Source organism: Alligator sinensis, unplaced genomic scaffold (assembly GCF_000455745.1).
Source record: "Alligator sinensis unplaced genomic scaffold, ASM45574v1 scaffold161_1, whole genome shotgun sequence".
NCBI classification, from domain to species: domain Eukaryota; kingdom Metazoa; phylum Chordata; order Crocodylia; family Alligatoridae; genus Alligator; species Alligator sinensis.
Genome location: NW_005841974.1, coordinates 1133659 through 1157509, shown reverse-complemented (window position 1 = coordinate 1157509; position 23851 = coordinate 1133659). Strand labels below are relative to the sequence as shown.

General features: G+C 46.0%; 1 protein-coding gene across 1 annotated transcript in view; it reads right to left on the bottom strand.

Annotated features, from left to right (window-relative positions):
• LOC102388433 (rap1 GTPase-activating protein 1-like) overlaps positions 1–16325 on the bottom strand; it is a 78793-nt gene extending 62468 nt beyond the window's left edge. Inside the window, exons 1-10 of the mRNA XM_025200724.1 lie at positions 15165–16325; positions 13340–13378; positions 13040–13231; positions 9272–9375; positions 4767–4845; positions 3850–3903; positions 3683–3766; positions 2158–2258; positions 874–1003; positions 433–588 (exon numbers count right to left, since the gene is read on the bottom strand). Of these exons, the coding sequence (XP_025056509.1) occupies positions 433–588; positions 874–1003; positions 2158–2258; positions 3683–3766; positions 3850–3903; positions 4767–4845; positions 9272–9375; positions 13040–13231; positions 13340–13378; positions 15165–15257 (1032 nt within the window). The 5' untranslated portion in view covers positions 15258–16325. The remainder of the gene's footprint in view (positions 1–432; positions 589–873; positions 1004–2157; positions 2259–3682; positions 3767–3849; positions 3904–4766; positions 4846–9271; positions 9376–13039; positions 13232–13339; positions 13379–15164) is intronic.
• Between the last annotated feature and the right edge of the window lie 7526 nt (positions 16326–23851).

Genomic DNA, 23851 nt, shown 5'->3' with positions numbered 1-23851 from the left:
GAAAACAGCAAAACACTGGAAATCTACTCAGGAGCATCCTGAGATAGAATCTGTATAAACTGGAATAATAGGTAAGGAAAGCATGTAGAATGGTACAACTAAACCCTGTAGAATAGATGCAAAAAGTATGTACAAAAGTTGATTAAGTTCATTAATCAGCAAAAGATATGTTGGTAATGATGCATGCGTGATGTAAGCACTTGTCCTGTCTAAAACAGGTGGAATAGAAATGCACTACTGTGTTTAAGCCAGTACTATCCCTGTTATTTGCTAGTCTGATCACCTGGCTGAGAGGATAAATAAAATAAAAGCTGAACAAAGTTTATGTTCAAAGTTTAAGCTGTGTGCTTTTTCAAACCACAACAGGCACTTGAAAACTACAACAGTAGAGGGAACTTCCAATGCACAGAGGAGCCCATTGGCTGTATATACCTTGTATAAGGTTTCCCTGCTGGCATCATATGTAAGCTGTACCACCACATAGGCATGTAGGAAATTAGAAGCAATCATGTCAGGAACAAAGGGTGTGTTTTCATCCTGGAAAATGATGGCTACAATGTCGTTCCCAATGTGACGCTTCCGCTGTAGCTGGGAGCAAGTGAAATGGGGGAAAAAATAGTTAGAGTGGAGATTCCATGGCCAGGCACTAATCCCATCAGCACTTCCAAAGTAGCTTCTTGGTCAGCACCTTAACCACTACCCGCACTATTACATCCCCCATTTGGAAGCCCAACTTGTTCTAAACCCCAAGGACTAATTCATCCCCACCCTTAATCATTCCCTGCTTGAATCAATTCTAAGGCAGATCCTATTTGCATCAAACAATTCACCTGCCAATCTTGCTGAATCATTCAATCCTTCTCCTTACAGTACCTGCTGAGCATCTCCCTCTGTGAAGGGCAGCTTCGTAGACACATGGAACATGATCTCCTTGCCTCGGAAATTTGTATAGACTGATTCAGTGCCTGTTTGACCCCTAGTGACATCCAAACCTCCCCGGAACCTAAATGTATCAGTTCCATGTGGTGAATTAGACAGGATGGATTGAGTGAGAGAATGATGGGAAGGAAAGAAAGGAGACACAGTAACACTAGCTTGTATGTCAAGGTTATCATCAGAGACAACTTTAATAGCTCACCAATTGATAGATTCCATACACTCCAAAAATTAATGCAAGGAGTCTATCCAAGTCAAGTGTAGACCCTTAGAAGAACCATGCAATCTTGGAAACCTCTGTCTCAGTTGAGTGGGGAGCATTGCATGTCACACAGAAGCAGAGAAAAAGGACCAAGATTATAATGTTCACTGGCACCTAAAATTATCACTGTGTACACCTGATCAAAGCTCTTTCACTTTTGGTTGGTTCCTGTGGGGTGGGCCAGACTGAGTTTGTCAGACACAAAGTCTAACATCTGAGTGAAAAAACATTGCAGAAGCTCCATGGTATTCCTAATCAAAATTCTCAAACTTTTCAGCTCAGTTCCCAGCAATCAGGCCCAAACCCAGGGAGTCCCTAGGAGTGAGGGCCAAGTCATCTTGGGGACTGAGACATGCAAGCAAACAGTGCCATCAGGGACTAGAACTCTAGTAAGATTTCAGAAGAAATACAGACCAAGCCATTCTGGGCTGCCCCACAGACATTGTTGGTGTGTCTACATGTGCGCTTTACTATGCAGTAGACTAATTTTTTGCTCAGTAAAGCACCACTGTCTACACATGTACCACAATTATGGTGCAGTAGATTAATTTACTCTGGTGTAGGATGGTCCTGACAGACACAGGTACTATCTGACAGCAGAGTAAATTACTGTGCTTAAATGTGCATGTAGATGGTAATATTGGGATTAGTTTGCTCCAGCACAAATTGAGCCAGAATGTATTCATTAATTGCATGTGTAGATGCACCTTGTGAGTCTCAGATTACACACTCCTTTAAAAAAATTGGCCTGTACGGTAAAATGGCTGGATCAGGGACATGGCTTTTTGGCATCTTGACCACAGGGAGAACATAAACCTCCCAAAAGAAGACATGGCTGGATTTGGGACCTGAAAGCCCATAGTTCTGTTTTGGGCTGTCCATAACAATGTTTCATACGGGTAATACGTCTGATGGCAGCTATGTTTATTTGTAATCCCTGTGCTGCGCTGGCTACTCACCCACGAAAATCCTGCAGTTGGATCCTGTCTCCAAGGAACTCCAGGAACTCCAGGAAGCCCAAACTCTCCTCAGTGTTACTGAAGACCTCTTCCTCAGTGGTCTGAAAGTTGAGAGAAGAGATGATAGAAGTTGCCAGAACCAGCGGTTATTCCTTATACAAACCTACCCCTCGCCTGGAGAAGGAAGGCAGGCAGGCAGGCATGAGGAAGGCCCTCATTGCTTTTTCTGCACTTAGGGACAGAGTCTATTTTGCTTATTAGGCATATAAGTGGACTTTGGCTCCTAAGTGTAATTATGTGTCACCCTGGTGAATTCAGAAAATTCATTAATGCATCTACTTCTCTAACATACCATCATTTATGTTTAAAATTGAGTGGCAAAAAGCAACAAGGAGGAGGAGATCTACCAACCTTTTGCATTAACTGATTTTCAGGACACAAGAAAGGTGCAATAGAATCACACATAAGCACTGAAGTCTATTTACATGGCTAATAGGTGGAATGAAATGTGGCCATTGGAGTCTTCCCAAGGTGCAGGGCCCTAAACTCCTTCATTCAAAGAAAAAAAGCTGTCTCCTTTTCCTTCACATAAAACAGAGGTTTTGTCCTCCAGGAATGTAAATCATTTCTAGTACCAGCAAGGTGACCTATCCCCTCAGAGACTGCAAAGGGAGAGAAACCTGAAGAACTGGATGAACATGGGATTTCAATACCTCCTGGGGTCCTGAAGGAGAAGATCTTAGGAGGTCAGGATGTACTGACAGCTGCAAGGAGTCCTCAGAAAAAAAGGACTAAGAAAGTAAATGCTTGCAAGTGGCACCATTTCCTGGTTGCGCTCCAACGATGTTGTAGCAGGGAAAGGAGGAAGCCCTAAAACTGAGAGTGTAAGTAATAAAAGTGCCAGTTTTTGGCACTACTAAGACTATTCTGACCAGTATGGGATTGAGGTTTCCCACAATAGTGGGAAGCTATTCCCAGGTTGGGTTATGGTAACTTATACTGGGCCTTAGATTTAGAAAGGTTATCTTATGTTAGGACCATAATGCAGCCCATGAAGGACTAATATGTGCCCTGCTCCTACCCCCAGGGTTTTGCCCTCCCACTACTCCCCCATTGCTATGGGGAGCCAAGTGCTTTAGGGTCCTCTTCCCTCTGCTTCCTTTCCCCACCCCCAGAGCATTGCAGGGTGTGGCAGAATCGCCCGCAGCCTCGAGAGCTGGGGAGGGAACTGGGGGCCTCACACATGGCACTATGCAGGGGGAGAACCCATGTGTACTATAGTTTGCTGCCGTGTGCGGGGAAGGGAGCATTTGTACATGACACAGTGCAGTCCAGGGGGGAGCATTCGCATACAGCAAGGTGCAGAACAGCAAAGAGCACATTCAGGCACAAGGCAGTGCAGCATGGGGTGGGCACCATTCACACACAGTATGGTGCAAACAGTGGCAAGAGTCAGGGGTGGACAGCCTTGTTTTATATGATTGAACTTAAGGACTGTGCACTAGAGGGCCCAGAGATCACTCACCTGGCCAGGTTTCTGGTATATGACCCCAAATTTGAAGTTATTGCTGATAACATGTTCATCGAATGCAACAATGAGCTGTGAAGCCTGGGGGAGGGATAAAAATAGTCTCAGTTGCATCCCACCAGCAGGCCCCTAATGCAAGAGACACACGGGAGTTGAAGGCATACCTTGGGGTAGAGAACAGGGAAGAATCGGTCAACATTCACATCTTCACAGAGCAGCTGTCAGGGGAGAGAGAGAAATATGGTTATCACTCAGCATTGCCATGATAGAGAGTGAATTATGGTTGCAGGCAGGATAAGAAGGATGTTGCTTCTTGACCATTTGGCAGATATCCTTGCTAATAAAATCTAATGCAAAATGAGGAGAAAAGAACATAGCTATTTCCTTGCATACTACACACCCCAGAATATAACACACACCTTGTTTTTGAAAGGCAGAATGAAGAAAATATTTTTTTTCCAGAATTATGTCCTGCTTAACTAAAGCTGAAACCATAGCTGCTGCTGAAGTCTAGTTATCATGGATGGATCTATGATTTTGGAAAGAGCTAAAGAGTCTCCAGTGCTGTCAAATAGGAGAAGAGAAACGAAGATCAGCTTGCAGACAGCATAATTGCCCTAAGAAAGGTTACAGTAATAGATGCCATACAGGGTAAGCTCAGAGCCTTTCTAGCCCTGTATTCTATATCTCAATTGTCTTTTCTCTAAGCTGAAAAGTCCTGATCTATTTAGCATCTCCTCATGCGGAACCCCTCCATGCCCCTGCTCATCGTGTTGCTCTTCTCTGTACCTCTTCTATTACTTCTTCTATATCCTCTTGGAGGTAGAGTGGAGGAACCAGAACTACACATGAAATTCAAGGTGTGGGTGTACCATAGATTTACATGAGATAATATTATTCTGCTTTGTTTTCAATTTCCTTCTTCCCAAAGGAAGTAGAATGGAGAGGGAAAGGATGAAAAGATGAATTCCATAGGAGAAAGTGGGACAAGAGAAAAGTGAGCAAAAAGAAGCTAAAAGGTAATAGTCAAACAGAGCTAGACAGCATGTGTGAGAGTGAATATACTAAGTAGGGATCTCACCTTTGCCATCTGAACAGCATTGGGAAACTCATTCAGGCAGGAAATGGGGATTAAGTCATGTTTGGTGCCAGTTCGAGTCCTGACATAACAAACAAAATGATTAGAACAGATGCCAAAGAAAAATCCATGTAATAATTACTCTGGTTCCTTGAAGAGGTTGTTGCAGTCCCTTCAGATCTCTATTTATGGAAGAAAGATAGCTCTCAGGTTTGCACATTAGCTTAGCTAGGATATACACATAAAATATCTAAGATGACCAAAAGATAAGACAGAAATAATGGGGTTGCAGCAGTGTAATCACCATCATTTCTTTGGGACCTTTTCCTACATATGCTACATCATATTTCATTAACACAGAATGGAATATATTGGGACAAGAATGGGATTCAAATACATTATTTCTCTATCCAAAATGTGCTACCTCATCCACAAAATGATCCTCATAGGTCATGGAAACTGCTCCCTTCCACCTGGCTTTGGGTAGTCTGCCGACTCCATACTTAAGTCTTACTGCATGGAGGCAAGATGATGGAAGGGGTCAGTTCTGTTTTATTTTTCAACCAGCCACCAGTGCCTTCCAAGTCTGTTTCTGTGTTCAGAAATAAATATTCTTTGGAACAGCTTTTAACCCTCCCTACGTTTCCTAGAAAACTATTTGTCCCTGAACTCTGCAGCATTCCCCATCTGCACTGGGATATAAAAGCAAAATATTCTCTTCTATATGGCCCTGTCCCACCTCTAGGTTTCTCTACACCTCTTGGGCTAGGGAGGATGGTAATGTATATCAAATGCATTTTAATTGTTATTCCTTTAGCTTAGCTTATTCATTGGTCCATTGGTTAATCAAGTAACTTGCTGTAGTCTATGGAGAGCAAAACTTCCTGCAGCTGTGAACAGCACTAGAGGGTCTTGCAGACAACATTTTCCCTGTGTGCCACTGGATGGGGACTACTGTTCTGGTCTATGGGGACTGAACTCTTCTGGTTGTGGTTGCTGGTGGTGGCAAAGGGTGTGTGTACACAAAACAAGGGGCATGTGTGCATGACCCTGTAAAGCAGGTTAAATGCTTTTGCACTGCTTTAATGGTGTTGGTGTTTGCACATGTTGTGCATTAATTCCAGCCGCTGCAGCACACGTGGCGGCGTAAGAGACTTAAGAAGAGTTAAATGACTTCGGGGCGCAGCAAACTAGAACACCTCTGAGGAATTTTAGTTTTCTGCCCTACGCGAAGCACCGGGCTCTGTGCAACTCAGGGGCTGTGCAGGTAGTCCGTACAGACAGCCTGGCAGCAGCCTGGGAAGGCAGACTCCACCAAAGCCAAAAAAACAAACAAACAGCGAGCCTGATTTTTTTTTTCCTCTGGAGCCTGCCTGCCTGCATGAGCTGCATGGGGACCCGGTCCTTCCCTCTGCAGCTGCAGTGGCCCCAGGACCGCCTCAGCTGGCTGCCTCTGGGCAGCTGCCACCTGGGGAGGTAGGGGGGCACTGCTAACATGGAGGGAAACACCAGCCCCTACCCCGCAGCCCAGGGACCACTCTGCCCACCGGCAGCTTGCCCTCCCCTCCCCACCACTGGAGAGGCAGGTAAGACACAGGTGTACATGACACAGGGCGTTACTTTGCCCTAAATTGAAGCAGTGTTTTAAAAAACCCATCGCTTCAACTTAGGGCAAAGTAAACCCCCGTTTCATCTACATACACTCAGTAGTACTGAACTTTTGTAGGTTGTTGTGAGGACCTGTGGAACACCCACACCCAGTCCTAGATCACAAGCCAAAAACCCAAATTTAGGGACATACATACATAGCTTATAATCTACACAACAAGAAAAAGAAAGAAGCCAAACTCAACAGCGACTTATTGTCTATGCTTATGCAAGCAACACAACGCTGTTCCCAAAAAACTAAACATCTACAATCCTCTGACTATATACACAACTCCAAATATGCTTTACAGCTCTGCAGGAGAACTTCAGAGAAAATTAGAAATCATCTTCTTCACCTAATCTACTCCAGAAGAGATCAACTCAGGAGGGAAACCACCGCATGCTACAACAATTTAAAAGAGAAAAATCCAGACATCTTCCCTAATATTATACAATGTATACAAAGAGACTACCAAAGATTTTCTACAACATCCATCCAAGATAAAAAGAAGAAATTAAACCAATTATTCCAGGAACAACTTTCCCAACCACAAAACAATCATCAGAGAAATAACACCAACACCTTAAAACATTCCGACTTCAGATTCAATGTTGGATGCTGGATGTTACCAGCTTATATACCAACATCCCACACCAGGATGGCATCCAAGCCTGTCTTACATACTTAAAAGAGCAAGATGACAATTCAGAGTACAGACCCAAAGATATTACTGACCGTATACGCTTCATCCTCACACACAACTTCACTTTCAATAACCAACATTTTCTCCAGACCCTGGGCACAACTATGGGCACCAAAATGGCCCCACAGCATGCCAACCATTTTATAAGCCAACTTGAAAAAGAATACCACAAGGACTGCACCATCAAACCCTTGCTATACTTAAAATATATTGATGACATCGTCATCATTTGGACTGAAAACCTGCAATCTCTGATTGATTTCCATCAGAAATTCAACAATCATCACCCCTCCATCAAACTATCTCTTGAATACTCCAACACCAACATCTCCTTTTTAGACAAGATGATCACCATCCAGAATGGTAAAATATAGACCATGATATACAAGAAACCCATGGACCAACATACATATCTGCACAGAACCAGCAATCACCCTAAATACACCAAGCTGTAACATACAGCCAAGCTCTCCGATACCACCAAATTTGCACTGAGGAGAATACCCATGATCATCACCTCACAAATCTCAAAAAGGCTTTCACTCAACAAGGACACTCCTCCAAAGAGATAGATCACTTTTAAAGAGATCTTTCCAGAACTACCCATTCGAACCTTTAAACAAGCACCAAACCTCGCTAACCTCATCACCAGAAGCAAACTTCCTACAGCCAAAAACACAACTAATGGATCCAGATCATGCCATGACAAGAAATGCTAAACCTGCCAATACATCTCTACCACCCCCACAATTACTACACCCCACAACAGAACCATCAGCATTCCTGGATTTTATAGCTGCACCTCCAGAAATGTAATATATTTCATGCAATGCACCAAATGCCCTGACAGAAAAAATATAGAAGAGATCAAACAACAACTGAGCACCAGAATTAATGCACACTGGAAATCTATCAAAGACAAGAATACCCAATTACCTGTGGGGGCACATTTCTCACAGCCAAGCCACTCTCCAATCTCTCAGTTCTAATCCTCAAAGGGAATTTAGAAAACACTTTTCATAGATGAGTCTATGAACTTCACTTCATCAACCTCGTGAATACAAAAAAATCATGGACTAAATGACATTGGATGTATGGCACATTATAACCTTCCTAACATTTGACTCCTCAGGTACCGCTCCACTATTTACCAGCTACAATCATTCTCCCCCAAAAACCTGTTTCACCCATTGACTCCTATTTATGTTGTCACTGACTGCCTTTCTTGCATGCATACCAGCCTCTGGATCCTTAACTATTAACGAAGAGCACACACCAACTGCAGATGCTTCCTCAGCCTGGCGAAGGGTGTTTGTGTCCAAACCCTTGCAAAGAAGATTTTTTTTCCAACTGTTTGAGTTGGTCTAATAAAAGACATCAGATTTACCCCTGAAACCTTGTCTCCATCAAGTTGGGGGGCTGTGTGTAAGGATTAGCTACCTTGTCCTTCCAAAAAAGACAATATTTGCAGTCCCTCTTTAAGTTTCCCATAGAGAAGGCCACATATCTCTATTTAAAAGAATAAACAGAAAAAAAGGGTTGTTTGGAAGGTCAGATACAGCTAATGGGGTCTTATGGAAAAATTCATCCCTCACTTGCCCAGTAGGACCTCATTATGCAGAGAAGAGAGGAACAGATTCCTCTCACTCCTACTATGGGGAAAACAGTATTAACTGAAAGGGGCAGGGGTTGGGGGTGGCAGGGAGATAGGGGTGACCACCTCAGGCACACACTTAGGTTCGGGGTGAGGGCAAAAAAAAGCAACTGTTGCCAGCAGCCCTGTTTATCTTTGCAATTGTGGTGGCAATTGAAAGTCACCACTTCCACTTGGGTGGCTAGCCATGGGTGGCCAGCCATGTCCCTACACCGCTGGTATGGGGTGTTCCAAAGATGAGCCTGCAAACACAACTGGAACCCTCAACTTTCTACAACTGGCCATTGAGAGAAATTGGGAGGTAAAAAGAAGTGAACTTTCAAAGATGGTCTAATAAAAAGGTGCCCACCCCAAGTCAGATTTCCCTGTAACCATTCCTAAGGTTTTTTTAACCATTCATATTAGCTCATGAAGTCTGTATCCACATGTGGGCCACAGGAAAGCTGCTTAGTAAGATCAGAAGCAGAGCATGGCACGTGCCCCTTAAAGCTGGATGCTGTTACCTTAGCAATAGGCGTAGATTGTCCTGCTTCTCAATCTGCTCATACTTCACAGAAAGAATTAGGTAGCCCAAGGTTGTGTCATTGGAGTAAAAGTTCTGGTGCTCCTGGAAACAGGAAGTCAGAAAAAAGCTCCTTACCACAGTGTACTCACCAGGGAATACTAGAGGTGTACCAAAGTATACATTGGTCTGATATCGGATCGGCACTGATATAAAGAAAATTTTCTGTATTGGAAATCAGCCCAATGCGGCCGCTAATTTGTCCAATAAATGCCCATGTGTGCGCACAGCTGCAGTGCAGCACATAGGCAGCAAGGACCGCAGCCCGGCAGTGTGCAGTGCTGTGTGCAGCTGGTAAGTCTGGTGTGGTGGAAGGGGAGAGGGAGGGGGGAGGTTGTGGGGGGGCAGATCAAGGTCCCTGAGGTGAGGGAGGGTGTGGAGTTGGGGTTGGGACTGCCCAGCCAGGGCCAGGGCAGGTGTGTGACAGAGGCGCATCTGGTCGAGGGGCGGGGCACGGGAAGGGATGGGGTGGGCAGCTCCTGCCGCTGCATGCAGCTCGTCCGGTGCTTGTCTGGAGGCTCCCGCCCCTGCTCCTGCTGCTCATCCAGGAAGGCACACAGGGGAGGGGTGTGTGCCCACAGGGCATGGCGGGGCAGGCTGAGGCCAGGCTCTTCCTGGACAGGCAGATCTGTGGGCATGCCCCCCGCCCCACATGCCCTCCCAGACGAGTGGTAGGAGCAGCCAGACAAGCACCAGATGAGCCATGCGCAGCGGTGGGAGCTGTCCCCCTCCCTTCCTGCGCCCCCCCCCCACCCCCCCCCCCCTCCCCCCCCCCCCCCCCCATGAGCTGCCCCTCCACTCCCCATGCACCCTAGCTCCAGCCCAGCCTGTAGCTGCAGCCCGTCCCGCACTGCGCAGATCCAGGGGGGTACACTCCTCCCCAGATGAGCTGCTTATGTCTCTGACCCACGCCCCTCCCCGCCCCAGCTGGTCAATGCCTACCCCAGCCCCAGCCCCTCTCTCACCGCAGAGGCCTTGATCTGCCCCCACCACCCATACCACTTCCCTCCCCTTCCATCACACCAGACTTACCAGTTGGATGCAGCTCTTCAAGCTGAAGAACTGGGTATCGGAAATCGGATCAGTATCAGCAGATATGCTGCCTTAAAAACTTACTATCTGTATCAGCCCCAAAAATCTCTATCGGTGCATCCCTAGAGATTACTTGTTATTACCAATTTCCTCCAGTCCTTTGGAGGACACTTCTCAGGACATGTGACAGCTTTCCCTTTCCCTTTCTGGATCATAGAAACACCATCCCCAAGTCGTTAGCAAGGAAAGAACCTGGGATGCACAGCACTGAATGTACAAGCCTCTATGACTTATTCATAAAGGAACTTTCATGTAGGTTCAAAGGTTATAGTCATAAAGGAACTTTCAATCATTTTAGCATCTAAAAATATGTGGTTGGCTTTGGGATGAAATTCACAAAGCCATGTTAGGCATTTAGAAATGAATTTGGTAGTGAGAACTGGCTCACTAACCTCACTAATCTCATCACCACAAGCAAACTTCCTACAGCCAAAAACACACCTAATGGATCCAGACCATGCCATAACAAGAAATGTAAAACCTGCCGACACATCTGCAGCACCCCCACCATTACTACACCCCACAACAGAACCATTAACATTCCTGGATCTTACAGCTGCACCTCCAGAAATGTAATATATCTCATCCAATGCACCAAAGTGTCCTGATGGAAAATACATAAGACAGACCAAACAACAACTATGCACCAGAATGAATCCACACAGGAAATCTATTAAAGACGAGAATACCCAGTTACCTGTGGGGGTACAATTCTCACAACAAAACCACTCTCTCCAATCTCTCAGTTCTAATTCTCAAAAAAAATTTACAAAACACTTTTCACAGACAAGCCTATGAACTTCACTTCATCAACCTCCAGGATACAAAAAATCATGGACTAAATATAGACATTGGAATTATAACACGTTATAAACTTCCTAACATCTGACTCCCCAGGTACCTCTCCACTATTTACCAGCTATATTCTTTACCCCTACTCCCCCAACCCCCTGCACTGCCGGCCTGTCTCTCACCCACTAACTCCTCAGTTTACATATTTACTGACTGCATATTTTCTTGCGTGCATACCAGCCTCTGGCTTCCTTGCTATTCATTCCATCCAGGAAGAGCACAGACCAACTGCAGATGCCTCCCCAGCTTGACAGAGGGTTTTTAACCTCAAAAGCTTGCTAAGAAGAATGTTTCCAACTATTTGAGTTGGTCTAATAAAAGATATCAGATTTGCCCAAAGAATCTTGTCTGCTCATGTCCTTAGACCAACACGGCTACAACCTACACCCCTGTAGTGAAACCTGGGCATCTCAGAAAACAACACTCTGAGTAGCTGACAATATGCGACACTGCAGAGGGGTGTGTGTTTGAAATCCCACCTCTTTTCCAGAGTTAGGAGACTTTATGCAGCTCAAAGTTAGGCACTTAAGTTAAATGGATTCACAGCCTGAAATTCCTGCCTAGACTTGGGTGCCTTAATTATCTCCTCATATACAAGTGACTTAGTGGCTGTAGCACTCACCCAGGAAGCAGAACACTGATTCAATTTCCTTCTCACCAGGGGGCTCAAAGCCCTATTTCTTAGGACAGCACTTCAACCATTTGGCTATAAGCTAGAATGAAAAGATTCTTTGCCCTTAGTTTTGAATCTGGGCTTCTGTGTAGCAAGGAATGCAAGATTTTTTATGCCAGAAAGAGAAAAGAGGGGATTAGAAAGAAAGCCATTGAGTAAAATGTATAAAGTGGTGGGAGCAAGGACCTAACCCAGAACTCACTTCTCCTCAGGGGAATGTATTCATTACTAGACTGCAAAGCCATGCCCCATTTAGCTGTTGTCTTCCTCATCTCATGAATCTTGTATTGTTTCCTGCGTATTGGCCTAATGGGAGAAGTGAAGAGTGCTTATTCTAACCTGTAGCCTGGTAAATGGGTTGCTCTCCTGAGAAGTAGGTAGGGATGGATCCAGAGGGAATGTAGGGCCACGCCTGCACCTTTCAAACTGGGCCACACTTCAGGAACTTCTGAGGCCTTTTTTAATGTCCCCAAAGCAGGTAAAAATTCCCTCCCTTCCCCTCTGTGCTCAGAGTCCCCTCCCCTCCCTCTGCTCCCCGACATGCTGCTGCTACTTCCTGTGCTGTCCCAAGGTGGAGGAAGCTTCACAGCCACTCCTGTCCACTCCAGCCAGGCTTCATGGGGGCTGGGCTCAGCTGGAATGGGAGCAGCAGTGATGGGCAGGAGTGGTCCCCCTCCCCATGCCTGCTCCTGATGGATGCTTGGGCCATTTGTGCTGACCTGACTTCAGCACTTCACTCCTGACTAACATGGGTATAGCATTTTATCTCTGTATGATTTACATTTGTTTTTCTTCCACATCCAAAGGTCTATGTCTGTGCCTACACAAGTGACAAAGTATCTCCTTTATTATATCTGAAACATGTCTTTTCTAGAGTGCACCGGAAGAACAGTGCACAGACCACAAAGAACACATCTGATGTAACAAATTGCTTGCTGAATAGTGGGAAACATCTTATTTATTCATTTTTGGCTGCTGGGGACTGGGATCCATAAAAAAGTGCAGTTAACCCTAAACCCTTCAGGGAGGACTTGAGGTTTGGTCTAGCCAGGAGGGTAGGGTGGGTAGAGAGGTGATGGAGGTCCCCCTTACCTTTCCAAGGAAGTATTTGCGATACAGCTTTGCTGTGGGGTCACACTCCAACTTCACTTTACCACTGCAAGGGGATGGCAGATCAGACGGAACCTGGGTCAAGTTGGAGAAACTGTGGGTGGTCCCTTCAATCCAGTAACCCCCAAACTGGGGTAAGATAATAAGGGGGTATGGCCAACCTTTCCGTAACACCTGTACAGACAAACAGAGGATCTGTGCTTGTGTACTCTGTGAAGCCAATAAACTGAGAGGGAGGGAGAAAGAGAGCAGAGAAGCAGTAGGTGGCTGGCTGTGACTCACCTCATGGATGCTGGGGTATGGAATATACTCCTCTTCCCTCTGAAAGTACAAACCAAGATGTGGGGAGGCCCTTAAGGTGCCATGCTCACTGAGGAATCTAGCCCAGTTGTCTACTATTCCTCCTCTTTCCCACATGCCCCCACCTTAACCCCCCCATTTCTTTAGAATATTTTAGGTTTTGGTGCCTTTCCTAGCTGTCAGTATTAAAAAACAAAAACTTCAGGCATAGGAGACTGGTGGGGGGGACACATGCCCCCTCCCTTACGACTGGCCACTGCTGCCTCTGGCTTCTGTGGGCGGTCACTGGTCACCACCCCACCCCCCAACTCCGCCACTGCCTTCTACGGGCAATCACCACTCGCCACCCCGCCGCCACCGGTTTCTGCGGGAGGTTGCCGCTCGCCACCCCGCTGCTGCCGCCAGCTTCTGGGGGGTGATCACCCCTCGCCACCTCCCCCCAGCCCCACTGCCGACACCGCTGTCTGCTCCTCCAGGAGGTCACCGCCCCCCACCCCAATCTCAGGAGGCACCAGTCACCCATGACTTCAGGCCCATTAGGTCAGGCTACATCAATCAAAGTAATCTAGCGGTGGGCCAATGTGTGGCCATACCACCTTGAATCCCAATTCCAACTCAAAATGGAGAAGAAGAGAGCTGCCATGCTGCTGTATATAGGAATAATGTAAAGGTATCAGCCCCTGTTGGCTAAAAACAGAAAGGGTTCAACTTACACAGATCTGACACTGACTGAAATGGCACTGGATTGTAGAGGGAGAACTTTTTTCAGTTGATGTGGTTTCAATCACTTATTAAACTCCAGGACAGGGCATATAAGCTTCAGCTTTCCCAATATCATTACAAATAAATAACTACACTGAGACTGTAGGGGTTTTATGCCATTAACAGTGGAGGCAGATACCTGCCAGAAATACTTTCCCAAAGTGTCATGGCACATTGTGTATTCTCTCTTGATTCACAACTGTAGGAGCTAGGAGGCCAGAGGAAAACACTATGCTGGCCAACGCTTATCCTATATATCTATACCTATATAAAAACTTAATCTGGTTACTGGAAGTAAGGTGGAAATCTACCCCCGGCTTCTACTTCAGCTTTACAGAAACCAGATTTATTGCAAGGAGATGGTCAGGCTTCAGGTTGACCAGCTGGTATTTACCAAGGTCCACAAAGGGCGTAGAGAGAAATTATTACTGAAGGTAATATGACTTGGCATTAGTTTCCATTTTATAAATATTATTACATCTTGTAAACTAAATTAAAATCAAGTAACCCTCACACCAGTGTTAAGATATTATTAATAATATTAAATCAACTGATTGAATTTTCTTGAATTTTTAGGGGTGTTTTCATTTTGTTTTGGTCTTATCATATTACCCAGTTAAGCCACACCTCCAGCAGCTTGAAGTAAGTATAAACAAGCACAAGTTCTTGAGCTTCAAATGCTAGACTGGGGTGGGCAGCCTATGGTCCCTGAATTGGATCCAGCTCACAGATCCATTAGATATGGCCCACAGAGCTTGGGGGTTTCTGTTGCATTTTGATGGCAGTGGGTTTTGCCTGCATCACACCTGAGCAGTGAGGAGTTTCACCTGTACCACGGCCAAGAAGTGGGAGCTTCACTTGTCCCATAGCCTCAGACCCCAACTTTCAGACTGGGTCGTTCTGGACTGCTGGTAAAAATATTGCAGACCACCATGCTAGATGCCTTGTCCTTTCAGAGAGAATGAGAAAGCCAGGACCAAAGTGGAGTGCAAGAAATTGTTTGATATTCTCAGCAAAACACAAGGCAACAAGGGCTTAAGCTGACCTTGAGTGGAGCTGGAAGTGAACATCTTTGCTCATCAAGACGACTGCCCTGCAAGCAAAGAAGAAGAGATGGTGAAATGCTACATTTTGTCATGTCTATTTCATCCCCAAAATGCCCCAAAGTATCTGCTTTGTGTCTTATGACTCCAACATGTGTGTTTTGGAGAGATCTTTCACAGTGCTTTCTTGAATTTCCTGTTTTAGATAAGGTTAAGGATGAGGGCCAAAGAAAGAGTTGGAGAAGATGGAGTGATATAGGAGCAAAAAAGTTGACTACTCTCCTGCTAAAGGCAAAACATTGGAGCTTAAGTTAACATCCCCCCCATCCCACTTCAGAGATCAGAGAACAAAGAGAGCTTCAAGACTCTCGCCTAAGTCTTCAAGTGCCTTTGCCTGCCTTTTCCACTACTTCACACAAATGGAAAAGGAAGGGAAGGGAAGAAAGCCAAAGTATGGAATTGAAAGCATTCATGCCTATCTTACTCCCCCTTCCTCAATAGAAACTGCCAGAGTGAGGTCCCTATAGGGTAGTGACCATTACCAAGTTCAAAGTAAAGAAAGACTGGGCGCATCTACACATCACACTATGTTGACATAATGATGCGCTACATCGCCTTATGGCATGCTCCGGTGATGTAGTAATTATGTGTGTCCACACATGATTGCCAGCTACATTGCTGCAGTGGTGCGCTCCCCAGGTATAGTGTGCTGCTATGGCAACTTAGTGGCAAAATCTACCCATGCACTGCATGTATGGCACAGTAACCTCCCATACTACACCATGCTTTAGTACTCTCTAAAGGAAGTACTAAAGCATGGCGCAGTAGCAATTTCACCATACACTGAGGTGTAGATGTTCCCAATGATTCCTAAAATGCCCATTGCTTCCATTAACAGAAGCAGCCAAAATTTGCTTTAGGCATTGAAGCTTGGGACAAGAACAGTTTTTTGCTTATGAAATGACTGGAACATCCTGCCTCCATCCAGGTCATGGAATGAATCTGTGCCCTGAAGATAACAGGCACAATTATTAGCTAAGCATCAGAGATACACAGGAAACCAGAAAAAGAGTCTGTCCCCATATTGGTGTGAATCTCTTTCCTCATTAAATCAGTCACAGAGATGTAAGACAACCTTCAGAGTGTATCTCCAACTATGCCTGTTATCCTCCCCTATGCTCCCTCCATGCCTCTGTAAAGAAAGATGGGATAAATAAATCCAGTTCACGCTATTCTCAAGAGTAGGATTACCACCTGTTCTTATATCATCTGACAGTCTTGATTTCTGGCCTTGAGTCCTCTGTTCTCCTTGAATATGCTAGGTATATTCATGTATCCCTCCTTCTAGTTTCAGCAGGTTGGGGTTGTGGGGCTTTTTTGTTTGCTTTCCTAACAAAGTAGTCTTCCTTCAACCTTGAACTTCAAGGTCCTGCCCTACTCTGGCTTCTCAGCCTAATTTCCAGGGCTTCCCCTACAGCTCAGTCTGCTGCTCCTTTCTTCTAAGCTACCCAGCAGCTCTGGGCTCACCCTACTATAGCGACCCTCTTTAGAGGAGATTGCTGGATTTCTCCTTTCCCTCTAGGACACAGTCTAACATGCTGATCACAACAAGGGAGAAAGCAAAGCACCTGACTGTCTATGCATATGAGAATTGAAATAAAAGAGATGTCCACAAACACTCCAGAAAAGAAAAGGGCCTGTTCCTTTAGGGATGAGTGGCTATCAGGGGTATCAGAGCTTGACTTAGTAGTGTAAGCTGAAAATGGCTAAATGCACCACATGCGTGTTGTCATTCCCTGTTACAAATAAAGATTCTGGCACTTTGAAAAGACCCTGAATGCATAGAAACATCCACAGTAAGCTAGGATCAAGGAATGCAGCCATGTGACTAAATATTTCACAACCCAGGGCATTGCTGAGGGGTAGATTCAGGACAAACAGCTGATATAGTAAAAGGCACAATTCTGAAGACGGCTTAAAAATGAAAACATTGTGGGGGGCGGGGAGGTTGGCTAGTCATCCACCATTTAATAATAAGGAGAAATTTCATTTTGCAATCTGAAAGCCTCATAACCAGACTTGCTGCAAGCAAACTGTACTGATCAGGTACTGTATAACACAACTAAACATGGGGAAAAAGAGATATAGCATGTTGTGGAGAGTTTGACAGTTCAGAAATAAATCAGCTCTACTATGAAAATGAAAGGATGCCAGGAATGTTTTCATTCGTGAAAGAGAAACATAGCCATCTTTTGTGGTATGCTCCAGTGAAGCTGTCAGTTCTTCAAGCCATTGAAAGACTTTTGAAATCCTGGAGAGCTGATTATACTTCATTTTGAAAGAGCAAGAAAACAGTGATATGGGATATTATCACTGACCCAGAATATGAGCTGTCAAGTGACAAAGATCTATCTCTTCTTGAATACTATTTGTATTTTGGGCACAGCTATATGAGAGCATTTAAGGTAACTACCCTATTCAGGAGTACAGTAAAATGAAACATTGGATGTGAGGGAAAGTGTAAGAAGGAAAAAGATGTAATAGCATAAAATGACCACACAGGTAGTGGAGGTAAAACAGCAATGACAATTATGACCTGCATTTCTCTGGCATTTTTCAGATGTGAATTGGATGACAAACAGCAGGATATTTATCATTTCCTTCATTGTGGCAGAAGTCCAGTCTGTTCATTTCCAAGCCTGCGTTCAGTGGGGATGCTCAAGGACAGATCCGTCTTGTCTGGAGCAATAGCTACCAGTGCAGTGATGTTCTGAGTTGTTATACAGTGGCATTCCATTTAACTCCTACAGGCACGGTGCCTTCTAGTCCCTGCAGTATAGTCTGCTTTATGCATCGCCTTCAGGCAAGACCACATGAAGACATAGGCCAAACCATGCCTAAGTTTTGTGCTTCTGAAGTAGACTCAGAAGCTCAGCTTTCAAACAAAAAGGGAAGAATCCCATTTCAGTCTATGGGGGGCAAGTGGCAGTTTTCCAGCTGCAATCCCAACAATACTGTTCTACATGCAGATAAAACTTCTATGTGTAACCCAGGTGGCGGCCCAATAGTTGCCATCCCTGCCCAAATATCAGGGATGGTATGGTGAGAGTGGGGCAGGGCTTCCGGCCAGCACAAACTTACTTTCCAGCCGGCCCCTGCTCCCCACAGAGCAGCCTGTGGTCCCAAGAAGGTCTAACACTTAACTGATTTAACTTTTTACACTTTATTTACAAAACAAGAATAATAGGAAAGATTATTTACAAGTGAACTTAAATGGCATAACCAGGATCACAAAACAAACCAGAATGCATTAGTCAACCCTTGACTCAAGAACCACGGGTAGGATAACTGGCAGCTTTCAGCCACTGCTGAGATGCTGCAGCAAGGAAGCAAGGTGCTCGCTTCCAGCAGCTCCAACAGGTTTCCCAATAAGCAACAGACTGCAACAGTATAAGCTCTTCTGGTCTACAGACATCAAATTGTATCAAACCCCAACTCCCCAAAGAGGCTGAAGGGTGACCCTCTGTGGCAATCAAAAAGGAAGGTGAGGGGTTTCCTCAACTCATGGGCCCAGGTCCCTGCTCCGGATAAGGTTGCCACCTGTGCTGCTGGCTGCTGCCTCTGCTCCGCAGTGGAGTGGAGGGCTGACTGCCACCCCTAGCCTCCGGGACGCCTGGCAAGTTCAGTACACTTCGATGGGGCCTTGGGGCACCGGCTCTGTCCCAAGCCCTGGCTGCTGCTCCCTCTCTGCTGCAGGGCTGGAGGCATGGCCGACTGCTGCTGCCTTCTTCTCCCAGGGCCTTTGAGGCTCTTCACAGGGGTCTCTCTGCTCCCTCTGCTGGGTCAGCTCTTCTTAGGCCTCCTGCATCGTTCCCCGGAGTCACTGTCAGCAGCCCCCCACGCCAGTTCAGCTGCTGATTTTATCCCCTCTGGCAGTCCCTCCCTGGCTTGCAAACCAGCTAACCAGGGCTCAGGGTGGCTGGCCCCCAACTCTGGCCATCCCCCTTCCATGCAAATGAGGGGAGTGAAAACCCCTTCTTTCAATTGGCTTCTCCTTTTCCACAGGGCAGGGCTCCCTGGCTCCACCCTTGGGGTCTCAGAGTTCACCGGCACTGTTTCTAGCCCAGGGTAAGTGTCTCAGACCAATGTGGTGAGTCCAGGTTGGCAGTCTGTTACATATGCAAGTACTTAGCGTCTGCATGAGGCTGCACTCTGGCTCAGCATGTTCATGGTTCCCTACAAACACATGCTGGGTGAGTGTGTTGAGAATATTATCAAAAATTAATTTTAGATGAATGCATGAGTGAAGCATACCCAGTCTACTGAGAAAGCAGCCTTGAGAAAAACAAACCATCTACAAGAAGATAAGGAGCAAGCAGACATCTTGTCTCCCCTGTCTCATGATACTGTAAATTAAAGTAACTCCTTACCATCCATCTTGCCATATGCATGTCTAAGCCTTACCATCCATCTGCATATCTAAGCCATGAGGTATGTGACTAGAGTCAGCTCAACAGCAACAAGGTGATTAGCTAAGCGGGTTGTCAGAGGCACTGTAGCAAAGTCTGCCTAAACTAAGTATAAAAGGACAGTGAAGACCAGGCCCCAACGACATTGTATGCTATCCACATCACGTCGGGAGACAATTACCGGCATGCCTCCCGTAAGATCATCGTATCCAGAGGCAACGCGACTGGCCATCGTGACTGAACCTGAGCACCAGTGGATTGGCCTGTGTGTATGTGTGTGCGAGTATGAATGGTTTTAGATAAAGCACTGCTTTTCCCCACTTGATCTACATGTGTCACTCAATAAAGATCTTGGTTGCTGAACCCATGCATTGGTCTTTCATTCAACAAGTGTACATCACAAATTTCTGCCTGGCAAGAACCCATGATTGGGGGGGTTAGACCACAAAGAAAAGAGAAATAGGGCCCTCCTGTACTTTAGCCTTAGAAGCACAGTGGTTAGGGGACACAAATATGTTTAGTGCCAAACAGTGTTCCAACCACCAGGCCACACCTTAGGAGTTACCAAGTAATGTCTCCAGTCTCTGTCTGAAGCAGACCCCCTGGAGATGTATATATTTGAGGATAGAAGGAACTAAGCAGAGCAGAGGGTGCGTGGCTTGGAGAAATGGATGCTCTGGAGGGTGGAGGCTCTGACGTTCTAACCTTGATCCTTGCTCCCCTTGGAGCAGAAACTTCTGGGCTGTTTTCCATTTGTTTTATCCAGGGATGATAAATGAAAAATAAGGTGGTTCAGTTTCAAAAGGCAGGCTGGAGAGGGCCTGAATAATGCCACACCTGTGGCTCTACTGGTTAGAGTAGTGCAGTAGCGATGCATAGGGAATGCACGGGGGTGCATGTGCCCCGCCTGAGAGCGCTGCTACACCCCCTGACAGGCTGTGCTCCCCACTTAGGCGACAGGCAGGTGGGGCAGGTGGGAGCACCTGTGCCGCCCCTGTGGTCACTGGCCAAGGAGTGGGAGCACTGGTTGAAGCGCCGCGGCAACTTCCGGGAGAACCACAGCCACTTCCCAGTCAGTGCAATCGGGTCCCCACCCTGGTCATCAAGATTGGCTGCAAGGGGACCCCAGTAGCTGACTGGTGGCTGGGGAGGCACATGCCCCCCCTGACTAAGGTGGCACCAGTCACCCATGGAGTAATAGACTAGAAAATAAGACAAGATGCAAATTCAAGTCTTCCGTGAGAGGTAGTCTAGAACCTAGGTCCCTTGCTGTGTAGGTAAGGGCCTTAGCCACTCAGCTTTTGGGCTATAACATGTAATGGACCTTCTACTAGCTGGCCCACAGTTTAGGGATTTATGCATGTAAGATCTGTGAACAGGCTTAGCCAGGGTACAGTAGTACCCAGTAGCCATGTAGATGCTTATGGGCATTTTTACACATGCTCGGGGCCGGGGGGGGGAGGGAGTGCTTTAATTAAAGCGGCTCTGAGAGCTGCTCTAATTAAAGTGCCCGCAGCATCTCGTGTATCAATGTCCCCATGCTTCAAAAAGGCAGTGGGGGCGCTTTAGCTAAAGCTTGGTGAATGAGCTCTGACATGCTGTAATTCCACTGATACACAAGATGTGGAGGCTGGCTGGAGCATGCTAATTAGCATGATCCAGCAGACTTGATTGAGTCTGCTCTGTCGTGCTGTAATTAGAGCATGCTGGAGCAGCCTCCTGGTGCTTCTACAGGCACCCTTTGTGTCCACACAGCCTGTGGAACAGGACCACAAACTATGAGTGCCAAAAATGGGTGTTACATGCCTGGAAACAGGATTCTGCCCCAAAGTCCCTAGCCCTTTTCATGTGAAGACAACCCTGACTATATGTCCTCAGTGTAACTGATGAAAAGACATCTAAGTCTTGAACAACACCTCTGAAAGGGATAAATTGTACCCTGCCTAAAGCAGGACAGTCCCCAGCCACCTCCAGGCTGCATGTGCTTCCCCACCTAGCCTGGGGCTTGCTGGGAACTGTCCCAGTCAGGGGAAGGAGCCAGCCAGCTCCAGTCTGGGCAGGGAACTGTTCCCATGCAGGGAGCTCCCAGCCCCTGCTCTGTGATTGCAATTGCGATCTCAGAGTGGGGGTTGGGGATCTTGTTCTCTGTGAAGCTGGATGGGGAACCAGCTCCCCAGGCCCCATCAGCAGGGAGCTCCCCAGCACTGGCTCCGTGACCGTGGGGCCATCACTGGGAGATGCATATCTCAGCCTGAGCTCCGCAGTCATGGGGCTTGGGCTGGGAGACCCATATCTCCTAGTGGGGCTCAGGCTGAGAGAGATAAGGGTCTTCCAACTGCAGAGCCACTGATGGAGATAAGAGTCTCCCAGTCCAAGCTTTGCAACTGTGGAGCTCAGGCTGGGAGGTAAGGGTCTCCCAGTCCCCTGCTCCTCAATCGTGATGGTGGAGCGGAGGCTGGGAGATAAGGATCTCTCAACCCCTGCTCCCCAATCGTAATCTTGCAGCGGGGGGGCTTGGATCTCCCTGCTGCTGGGGCAGGGGGACATAGTCCCCACCGGGGCTTCTGTGGTAGAGCCCACCCTGGCAGCAGGCAGCTCCTGGGGGCAGGGAGCTATCTCCCACCCTGTGGCGGGCAACTGACCGGGACCAGATTTGACTCCTAGTCAGGCATCTACATGAGTGCTATGGTGCCATTACTACTGCCGAGTAAATGTGCTACTTGTATTTGCAGGTAGCAAATTTACTCAGGATTAGGGAGATTTACTATGAAGTAAGCATGTGCACATGCATATATGCACATGCTTTCTTCACAGTGAACTATGTTAATTCACCGTTAAGTATCTCGTGTAGATGCGCTCAGAGAGGCATAGATCAAGCTTTCAAATGCTCAGTCCAAAAAGGCAGACAGAGTGCCCCAAAATGCCCAAAGCAATGAATGACTATGACATAATAATATAAGTGATGCTTAAAGGACAACCTCAGTTTCTTCTTGCCCATTTTAACAGGTCAGTTTCTTCTACCCATCACAGAAGAAGTGGATCTATAAGAAGGACCTCTCTGTGGAGAGGATAGGGGCATAGTGGACTAATTCAAGGTGGATACTCCATCTGTAAGGAGGGTTGAGGAAAGTAACACAGAGATGGCTCTGGGAGAAGCTGGCAGATGGTTTGTTGAATCTGTCTTCATTTGCACAGGAGAGGGAGTGAAGAGATTAAGGCAGCTGAGTGGGGTGGGGAGGTTAATAAGGGTACCTGGATACACTGAAATATTTTTTTTCTTTTCACTTCTTGTCTCCCTTCAGAGTCAGCCCAACTCAGAGCAAACTGGAGTCTCGTCCTGCTCAAGCATTACTGACAATCCCATGTGTGCAAATTATTGAATGCAATGGAATTATATATGTGACAGCAATGACAGAGTTTACGTGTCAAATACTTTATTCCCAGTACAGATATTTTAGATAAAAAATAATCTAGCTTTACTCTCAGATCCCATCCCACAAGGAGTGTTCAGTTAAAGGAACAATACCATTTTACCCATACACAGACCACAGAAAAACATAAAAAGAGTCATATTAGAGCAGACCAATTGTCAATCCATCTAGCCTAGAATCCTGTCTCTGACCATGGCAAACAGCAGATGCTTTAGAGGGAGCGCATATAAACATGGCATTTGCAGATTAATCCATCCCATCATACCCTGTCAAGCATCCACCATCATTAGTTCAGGAGTCTCAAAGGATACATCCCTGATTGCTCTTTTTGATACCTCAAATTTTATAGCTCCCACATGTAATATAACATGACTGACTTTATTTCCGTCCAAAGAGTTACACTGAGATATTAATCAAATTCTATAAACCCAAACTGAGGTTGAACATGCATCATTAGCTCTGCTCCAATGAACACATGTTACCACACAATCTTTAAGAATATGAAAAAAGTAGTGTGAGATTATGTAATTGCAACTATTTGGTCTAGCTGAAGATGTCATTTCTAATATTTTTAAATTTCTGTTTCATTGGACACTTTCATTCTTCTCATGGTACAGCTTTTCTTTATAAATGTAGGCACGTGCTGTCTGCTGATATAAATCAACCTGCCTCTCTTCTCTTAGATATTGCTGTACCCATTGAAATCTGTGTAAAATATGGTCTTTAAGCTTTGTAATAAAAATATTCTACTCTCTAAGACTGATATTGTAATAATTTAGTAGTAGCTAT